Genomic DNA, 9,721 nt, shown 5'->3' on the forward strand with positions numbered 1-9,721 from the left:
CAGGCTGCTGGAGGGGCAGCTGCTCCTGGGCATGTCCGAGACGCGGTGAGCACGGATTCGCTTACACGTAACCCACACCTCACGACACAGCTTACCAAATCAGCACTGCTGTGAAACAATACCCTGCGTGCGATCAGCACAGCGGAGCCATGCCTGGTCACCCCTCATGCCCCCTGCTCATGTGAACTGGGCTGTGGGTGCTCTGGATGGCAAAAATATTGCCGTTGTCCTCACTGGTACCCTGGGCGGGCTTAGTTCTACTTTGAATTTTTTTCAAAATGCATTTTGGCTTGGTTTTGTTGGCCACAGTATTTTGCAAGCACTGTTGAATTCTACTTTAAGCATTTTTATGCTTTAGCACCTAATGAAATAAGCTGAATAATTTTCCCATAGTGGGACAATAAAGATAACCTTGAACCTATATGAATTTGTTGGTCTGTGGAACTATTTTTATGTGCACAATTGAGGTTTTACATTATACAGTGTAAAGTAGCATTACCTTTGTGACATCAAGCTGATAAAACATTAGTAAACTAATCAGGAACAACTGTTTTGAATTCTCCAATCATGTAGAGGGCAAAAAATGACTTCTTGGAGTTCTTAGGGGTCTTTGGGAACTTTTAGGGGTCTTTTCTTTCCATGTATAGTACAAAAAATAGGGAAAGTGTCAGTGTCGTTTGAGCCATGCACTTTAAAGTGTAAAAGCTGAAATAAAAATTTCAATGGATTTAACTGCAGAGATCACTTGATCCTCTGGGACCTGGAGTCTGGTCATATCAAAGGGCGGATAAAGGCTTCCCACAAGGAGTCACTGCTGTCCAGCACACCCCTGAGGGACAAACGGCCACAGGACCTCCCATCCAGGGAATCAACAGGTATATGAACCAGGAGAACATGAACACTTCTTCCATCTTCCTGATGATATGACAAGTATGTTATCAGCACATGCACACAGATTTATAGATGGATACAGACAGAGAGGTACAAACCTCAGAGCTGACATTCTAGCACTCAAACTCTGCCCACAAGCACTGATACAGACCACAATGAGATGAGACATGAGTGGTTAGACACTTCCTGTTATGGAAACAGTGAAACACTTTAGTACCTTTAAAATTTCATTATGAGAGTCATAATGAGAGTTTCCCCTCAATTAAAGCCGAATGACAATGAAAACACTGATTGTAAATGAAATCTCTCAGATATGGTACAGTTAAAGGGCATAAACACAGGAAATGCACAACAGTGCCCAGTCAAGAATGGGTTGTGCTTGGATACTCTGTAGGATGCACAGTCTGCATGTTTGCCAGGCAGGGTGCTGCTTGTGAGACCCATACGTTTCCTGTCCTGTCCTGTCCTCTCCTCAGCACTGGTGATGCCCTGGGACAGGCGCACCGAGACCCAGACGGCCAAGAGGAGGAGGCTGGAGAGGGAGGCGCAGAGGGAGAGGGAGGCGCAACGACAGCTGGACAGAGAGAAACACAACCCCGTGGATCAGTATCTCCTCAGCGGAGATGAGCAGGTAGCCAGGGGAAGGAGAGCATCATTAGGGACATCATTAGACGGCATTCGGGAACGCTGCCAGGGGAGGTGACTCTTAAATAATACAGCACCCATTCACTGAAGTGATGCAGCTATGGCCTTCTAATGTGTGGAGATGGTGGTCACTGTTTAAAGTGAGAAAAATGGGTGCCACGTCAATACGTCGAGAATCAGTGTGTCCCGTTCCCTATTTTTGCATAGCTGACTGTGTGAAATTGTGTTGTAGAGGGAGTCCCATCATAGAATCCCATTGATTTCTCTCAACTTACAGCATCTCACGCATGGTCGTTCTCCTCTCTGCTCTCTGATGTCCTGCTCTCAGGTTCTAGTTTTGTTCTCCCGTCTGCTCTGTAGTGTTTTGTTCTCAGGTTGTAGAGTTGTTCTCCTCTCTGTTCTCTGATGTCCTGTTCTTAGGTTGTAGTGTGCTCCTATTTCGCGCACCACTTGGCTGTCTTCAGTGTAGCGTCCCAGGACCACCTCCACACTTTGGAGGACAGAGCATCAATGCTGTTCCTCTACACTGCTGCCCTCACCCACTCCGGCAGCCACCTGGTCCTTTCCAATTACAATGACTCTGAGAAAATGAGCTACCTCACGCTCTGGGACCTCCACAAGGGAAGGGTATGTGAATTATCCAATGATCATTTCACCTCCGACAAGGCCTGGGAAGTTTGCCTTTCAATGTGTAACATGACATGAGAAGTTGAAGGGGTTGAAAATATTCAAACAGTTCAAAGTTCAGTGAATTTATTGGTTTTCTGCATCTGCGTCTTTAAGGTGAGGAAAAGACTAAGAAACGAGCCTGGGGTTTGCTGTGTGGCAATCAACAGGGATGCCAGTAGAATTGCCTTTGGTGTCATTGGAGTCAACAGGTATGTTCCAAAATAAGGCTGCATGCACAATTAGCCATCTTGTCTAGTACCTCTGAAAGTAGTTATCATAGGCAATATATTACACAATGAAAAGAAGATCATAACAGAACTCTAGAACACCTCAAAAATGTTAACATTTTTTCATTGGCCTGTACTCATTCTCTGTGACTTATGTAAACTATCTGTGTATCAAAAGTTTAGAATAAAGCTGCTTACACAGGTAGAGCATGTAAAACCATGTGTACTGGGGCACAGTTTTGAAAATTGGCCTGAGCTACTCGAAGAGGGAATTCATAGATGTATCTATAGAACTCTTCTGCCCTCTACAGCCTCAAAAGTAGTGATGCTATTCCACTGTGTTCATAGCCACAGAGACTAAATTCTGAATTGGTTATAGATCAAAACTGACCATTATTATCCATACTATCATCTGGTTAACTCTTCCCACTGTGTTAAGTAGCATCACTCTTGTATTTGTTTAGACTTAAAGTCTGGGACCCTTTCAGGAGAGCACACAAAAACATCTCGGGGTACAAGAGCCTGAATATGTCTATAAGCAGCCAAATCTTTGTCACTGAAGAAGGAGCTAAAGCCATTCTCCTAGCAGGTATGGGGATCATACATGCAAAGTCCTGCCCTTTCAGTGTCCTTCGATGCAAACCTGCAGTCTAGCATGTTGCCTCGTAAACTACCTCTAGCACTTACAAGTTTTGCACGCTATTATACAAAAGAACTAATCATTTCATTTCAATCGTTCATACACAGTTTTTTCTTTTATTACACCACTATATTGATACATGGCCTGTATACTGTAGATTAGCTGCTTGGAGAACATCTGAAAGCAGTGAAAACGTCATGCCCAGTCCTACAGAAACAAGTTGCTTACGCCCTTGGTCAAATACAGAATTTAAAGGCTGCCATTGAAAAAGCAGACAATGCAGTCATACAGTACCAGCCAAAAGATCAGACACACCTACTCATAGAAGGGTCTTTCTTTATTTTTACTGTTTTCCACATTTTAGAATAATAGTAAAGACATGAAAACAATTAAATGACACAAATGGAATTATAAAGTGACCAAAAAAGTGTCATCAAAACAATATTATATTTTAGATTGTTCATTTATAGTTGTCTAAGAAACCAATTTCATGCATTTAAGCAGAAGTCTTAAGATCAATATGTCTTTGAATGCATGTTTCCCATTATCTTAAGCAGATGTGTCCAAACTTTTGACTGGTACTGTATGCTGTTAGTGAAACAACACTGAGTAAAGACTAAATCATCACAGCCAACGCTGCCTTCTTCAGATCAATAATGGAACTAATTTAAGATATTTACCACATACGCCATGTTGTTTAAATAGTGTAAATGAGAAGTGAAAATGTGGGTTATCCCATTTTAGAAAAAAAATGTTAAATTCTCTAAATAAAGTGAAAAGGTTGAGAAGACTAAAATATTTAGTAAGAACAATGGAAGACATTATGGAGCTGTTTCAATTTGGAACATACAATCAGGAAACTGAATAGCAGGCCAGTATTTGTTGGGTCGACATGAGTGGAAACTGTGTGTGAACTACTGAACTGCAAAGGCAGCGGCACGTTCTCCACGGTTGAGAGGTAGTGAGATGTCTATCCTGTCATGTAGGTGAGGTCAGCCTCTGGGACCTGGATGCTGGCACTGTGCTCTCCGTCTTCATGCCCGACAGCCGAATCCAATGCCTGTCGCTGCTGGGTGATGGCCGCACCGTCCTGCTCGGCTTGAGTGACAGCCCCACTCTTGTCATGATGAAGCTCACATCCCAGGATGTTGCCAGGACGGCAGCCGCTGGACACAGCCTGTTTGGAGAGCAGTCCAGCGGCAGTGAAGACGAGGAGGATGGTCCTCAGTCACCACGGAATGCAGGGGCACCAAAATATCAAAGGCAGTGAGGATTTAACAGCAAGAATACCATTACACTGCAGGATGTGGTGTGTAGTGACGATCTTTGAAACCATATCAGATTCAAAGGTAGGATTATGACTCTTGCGGCTTACAAGTAGTCAGAAGAAAACTACTGTGGCTAGCTCCCCCACTTGTTGGGAACCCAAGACGGAAACAAGCAGGCAGTCAGTTTTAAAGAGGACTAAGGGCCATACCACAGTCATTTTTTTTTTTAATGAAGGGGCCATCATTCACTTTCTGACTGCATGATGTATAATTGCATAGGCATTGTTTTATGGTTGCATGTATTACATTTTTAGGATATCAGTTCTAGTATTCATGGATGTAAGCCACATAAGCCACCCTGGATCAGGATATAATGATGTGAATATGAACAATATGTACTGTAATTACATAAAAGGACCTTTCACAACAATCTCTGAGTGCAGTGCAACTTCATATTTAACAGTGGGCCCACTTTTTGCACCATATAATAATAAACAAATTATCACTTTTTTAAATCAGGTCTGTCTCATACAAAACGTAAGGCTATAGGGTTGTCATGTTTCAGGCAATGGTCAGTACTACCCAAACGTCTTTCCTGGGATTAACACAATAATTTGGGATCTAAAATCAATATGCGGAGTTCATTAATTGGTGTCTGGAATCACTGTCAAATAATCAATTCTCATCACCTGCATGAGTGAGCCTCTCAGTGGCTGTTGAATGAATTAGACCCGTTTACCTTGCCGCTGACTCTGAGGCCACTTCAGAAATATCACAGAAATATACTAGTGTGGCAACGGGCTCCGTTTCAGTGGATCTCCAGGATTCCCGTACATTTCTTATACTTCAGGTCTAAAGTGTCTTTTATAGAAGCTGTCAGTCATTATTAATAAAAACATTGCATTAAACCTCAAAATCAACATCTTAAGTGAAAGTGTGAAAAAGCAATAAGGGAAAATTTTAATAAAAGTGGCAAAGCGTTTACGGTTCTTTTTTTTTTGCCCACCACCACCCCCCCTCTTCAGAGGAGGTCATGGCAAAGCGTTTACGGTTCACTTTTTTTTTTTTTTTTTTTTTTTGCCCACCACCCCCCCCTCTTCAGAGGAGTTCATGGCAAAGCGTTTACGGTTCTTGATGCATGCTGTGCTACTTGGTGTAGACCTTGTCTCCCCAAATGACGGCCAATTAGTTGCTGATTCATACCTTTTCTCAGACAGCCTAAAATATTCCTAGAGGGGATATTGTTTTATTGTATAATGGTATTACAATGAGGGCCTTAATTAACCTTGCTCTCCTATGCTACTATTCTGTCATTAATAATTTCTTATAGACTGAAATCATTGGCAGACTCTTGTGGAATTTGAGATCAGTGTTCAGTTACTGTGGGACCACAACAGAACCAGGCTGAAGGGATACAGGAAGAGACTAAACATTGTGAGTAACACATAAGAATGCCTCACTGAATCCACTGCAGCTTTGGCATGACAATGCACCACTAGGCATCCCTTTAAGGTGACCCCATCACCCACAACTTTCATTCTTCAATAAAAGACACTGGCTCTTGTTTGAATATGACATCACTTAATGATTATAAAATGAATAAAGAAACAGGGTTATGTTATACACATGTAATTCACAGTAATATCTGAAAAACTTCATATAAAAATAGTTCAGGCAATCTTCTCAGTTTAAAGACACTGACAGTTCACCCACATGGTACTTTATAAGAGTCAAGAGAATAGCTATAGGATGGTTGATACCTGTTGTGCTTGAATGTTTAATCAAACAGGTCACTGTACTGAATGATCAGATCAACCAACTGTCACAGGTTTATGTAAATACTGTAAATTTAAGGAGACTGGAAATAGTACATCATAGAATAGTGAAATTAATAATCAGTCTGGAAGACATCAAAAAGGCCAAATTTGTAAGTTTTTACAAAAAAGGGACTCAAAAATCTATGTTGGATATGACCTAGAAACACCATGCATCCCAAATTTATTTGGACCTTGTGTCTATAGTGTTTATGAACAATGAACCTTTGATATCAGTTCATACACATGTGCAAAAAGAAACTTCCCAAGTACATTTGTGATTTTTTTTGTTGTGTGTCTGACAAAAAGTAACATATACAGACTGTCACTGGCAGTATTTATGATATCACCTTTGCAGGTCTTCTTACAGGAAAAGAGAGGTCATCTGGAAATCTATGCAATATATGTAACGTACCAGTGTTGCACCAGCACTTCTTAATGGTCAGGTTATTTATTATCCATGAGTGCTGCAACAGATCAACCATAGGGAAGTCTGATCATTTCAGTATTGTATTAACGCCATAGATTGCATAGCCATATTCACCTCTCTGACAAGATTGTTTAATCAACCATAGACTTGTTGAAAAGAAAAAAAAAAACATTCCGAATTAGTTCACTACCTAGACCTTCTATCCTTTTTAGTTTTCTCAATGCTTTTGTCCATTGTCTTTTCGCTGTCCCCTCTGCACTTTGGACAGTACCACTTCCCCTTGGGCTTGTAGGTGAGTCCGACACAGGAGAAGTGGAACCACTCGATGGGGCACTGTTCGTTGTCACAGCCAATCATTTCGCCGTATGAGACCTGGTCGCAGAGGCAGTAGGTGGGCTCGTTGGGGTCGATGGTGAACTCGACGGGGGACATCTCGCGCTCCTGCTTGGCTTTGGAGCGCTTCTTCTTCTTGGCCGACTTTGACTTCTTCTCCTTGGGTGGCGGCTCCTCGCCCTGCTCCTCCACGCCATTGGCCGCGTGGCAGGAGTCCCGGCTCTCGCTGTTGCGCTGGCGACGCGGCCGCCGGGCGGAAGACCGCTCGGGGGGTGCCGCCTCCTGCTTGACCTTCTCCACGCTTTTGTCGGCCTCGGCGGGCTCCTGGAAGCAGTGCGAGTGGGAGTCCATCTGGCGGGAGCGGTTCTCCACCAGCTCCATCATCTGCGTGACCACGTGGATCTTCTCGTCCCCCAGCTCCTGGCTGCTGATGAGGGCACGCTGGAGCTGGATTTGCAGGCGCTTTCTCTGGCTTCCATCGGTCTCCTTCTTGTACTTGTCATACACACTATCGACCTCCCTCAGCACCTCTATACAACACAAACATAGACAGAAATGCCATGAAAATGGGCCAGGTCCCACTGCATACACTATAGTTTATTGTTGGGGGGGCGTTACAAACAAAATAGCTTAAGTTTCACTGAATTTCCAACTATGGTATATTATGTAGTATTGCAAGGAGACAAGGCCTTTTACACGGCAAAGTGCACGTTCAGTTAGTCCTGATATTCAGCTACAAGGCAAATTAAGGACTGAAGCCAATTTTGCAAGTTTAAAAAATGTAGCAGATATGCAGCTGGCTACTAGGCCTGGTCAATACTTGCATTAAAGCCGAACAAGCAACTGTAAAATTTTAAGCTCATTTGCCCTCGCAGGAATAATTGAATTCTTTGAACATTATCAGCATTGCATTTTGCCAGATAGGTGCTGCATGCTTAAGTGGAGTCGTTGGCAGTTGCTATCTAGGTTAGCACTACCCAGCACACTATGTGGACAACATAACACTGACATAATGTTAGTAGTATTGAATTAAGCGTCCGTAGCGTCCATGTCATTGTGTTAAAACTGCAGGTCAGCAGTGCACTCTTTGCAACGACTATGTCATGGATGCCTAGCAACTTGCATGATATGCTAGCAAACTGGCTACTGCTACTGCAGCATGCTACACTGCGCGGGATGACAGTCTTGTAGACTCAGTGCTCTGGAAGCGACTCCCCTGATTTAACTGCGAACGAGGTAAAAATATTTTTTATGCCGCAAGTGCATACTAGACGATTGCACTTTCCCTAGGTTTATCTGATTAGTTTTACATTAAACTAGCAATATCCTTTCTTTGTATCCCACTTCCGTGTTCTACGCGATTGTTGACACAGAGGAAGTGACGACAGGGTCTCTGATTTGTAAGTAGCTAGGTCGCTAAATGTATTCCTGGGTGTTGAGACGGGTGCACCGAAAGTATTGCAAGCTCGCTAGCTTTCGCGAAAGTAATATGTCGCCATCGCTCAGATATTACTCGGATTTAGCTGCCCAAATGCATTCCCCAAGCAGAATGTCATCTTGTTCCCCGTTTCACTTCCCTATAGGCGTCCAATTGAAAGGCAAACTAGATAGAAAGTGGGAACGGTTCGGAACAGATGAAGTTGTTTTCTAAAGACATATTTGCAAACCGATAAAGAATAATAAAGATTGCTCGGGCGAGCAATGAAATCCTCGACACCATACAATGTATAGGAGCTAGCAAAATAGTTAACTAGCAAATGAGCTTTCGACATTTTAATTTAGCGAACAAACAATGAAGGACAATAGCCGAGTGTGTATCAAATATGGCATTAGCTATCGAGCTATATCATGAACTATCAATGAGGAACAACACATAGTAACTCTACATGTTTTACTGAATGGTTAGCTAGATTTCTACCTGCCTTGCAAGCTAACAGAGTTTTCCAAATTATTGGCAAAATGGCTGATCCTTTTGACTTGACTTAAAGCACATAACTACAGCTAGCCAGGATTGCTCGAAAAGGACAATCCGATACCCACGGCGCTTTGTGTTCCTCCGCATAAACAATGTTTATGCATCGATAAAGTACGTTGTATTGGGAAATTAAACTAACAATCAAGCTTAACTGCTGGCTAGCACGAAGCATTGTCACAGGCTGGGGTACAATACTGCATCACGAGAAAAGAGAATAGCTAGTTAGCTAGCTAATAACAAAGTGTTGCCCTGTCAAGTGTTGATTCCTTAAAGTCACCTACAATCACGGCTTTATGTAAAGTGTTACATACCCTGGTACTTTGTATCAATTTCCCGTAACAATGACACATTCCTCTGTATGTCCAAAGGCAAAGACTCCACACACTCAAGATAATCTTCCACATAGCTGACCAGTTGTGTCTTTTCCACGTTTGGGTAATGATGTCCCAACATTTTGATGGCAATGCATTAAGCAAATCAGCAAAACACGCCTATAGAAACGAACGATCTTAGAAAACACATTTAAGGAAACTATGTGTCTTTACTATCTGGCGCTAAAGCTAGTTGTCTATTCTTTTTGTGCAGCTCTATCCGCCAGACTCACTGCAATTCACTTCAAACAAAACTGTCCTTTCTGCGCATGACCTGATATATTCCTTATAAGGCAATGCACCGCGTTTTTACATTTTCCCGCAGCTTCCTTCTCAGGGGGTTGGGCTCAAAGATTGTGGTCATGTGTAAAGACATGCCACTGCTAGTTTAAATCTCTTGACTCGAGGGTTCAGTGCAGGAGAGAAGACCAATTAGGGATGAATTCTCTCTAGCGTGG

The 9,721-nt window shown here is 42.7% G+C and overlaps 1 protein-coding gene across 1 annotated transcript; it reads right to left on the minus strand.

Moving 5' to 3' along the window:
• Window positions 1–6,770: 6,770 nt before the first annotated feature.
• LOC118793395 (inhibitor of growth protein 2-like) lies at window positions 6,771–9,500 on the minus strand. Its single transcript, XM_036551561.1, has 2 exons — window positions 9,204–9,500; window positions 6,771–7,447 (listed from the first exon to the last, which is right to left on the minus strand). The coding sequence occupies exons 1-2, from the start codon at window positions 9,343–9,345 to the stop codon at window positions 6,771–6,773; spliced, it is 819 nt and encodes a 272-aa protein (XP_036407454.1). The 5' UTR covers window positions 9,346–9,500.
• Window positions 9,501–9,721: the final 221 nt, after the last annotated feature.

Source organism: Megalops cyprinoides, chromosome 18 (assembly GCF_013368585.1).
Source record: "Megalops cyprinoides isolate fMegCyp1 chromosome 18, fMegCyp1.pri, whole genome shotgun sequence".
NCBI classification, from domain to species: Eukaryota; Metazoa; Chordata; class Actinopteri; order Elopiformes; family Megalopidae; genus Megalops; species Megalops cyprinoides.

Excerpts from the sequence above, each read along its gene's own strand:
- LOC118793395 (XM_036551561.1), bottom strand. The coding sequence starts at position 9,345 with ATGTTGGGACATCATTACCCAAACGTGGAAAAGACACAACTGGTCAGC. Across the intron at positions 7,448-9,203 it reads AATTGATACAAAGTACCAGG|AGGTGCTGAGGGAGGTCGAT; the intron begins GTATGTAACACT and ends TGTGTTGTATAG.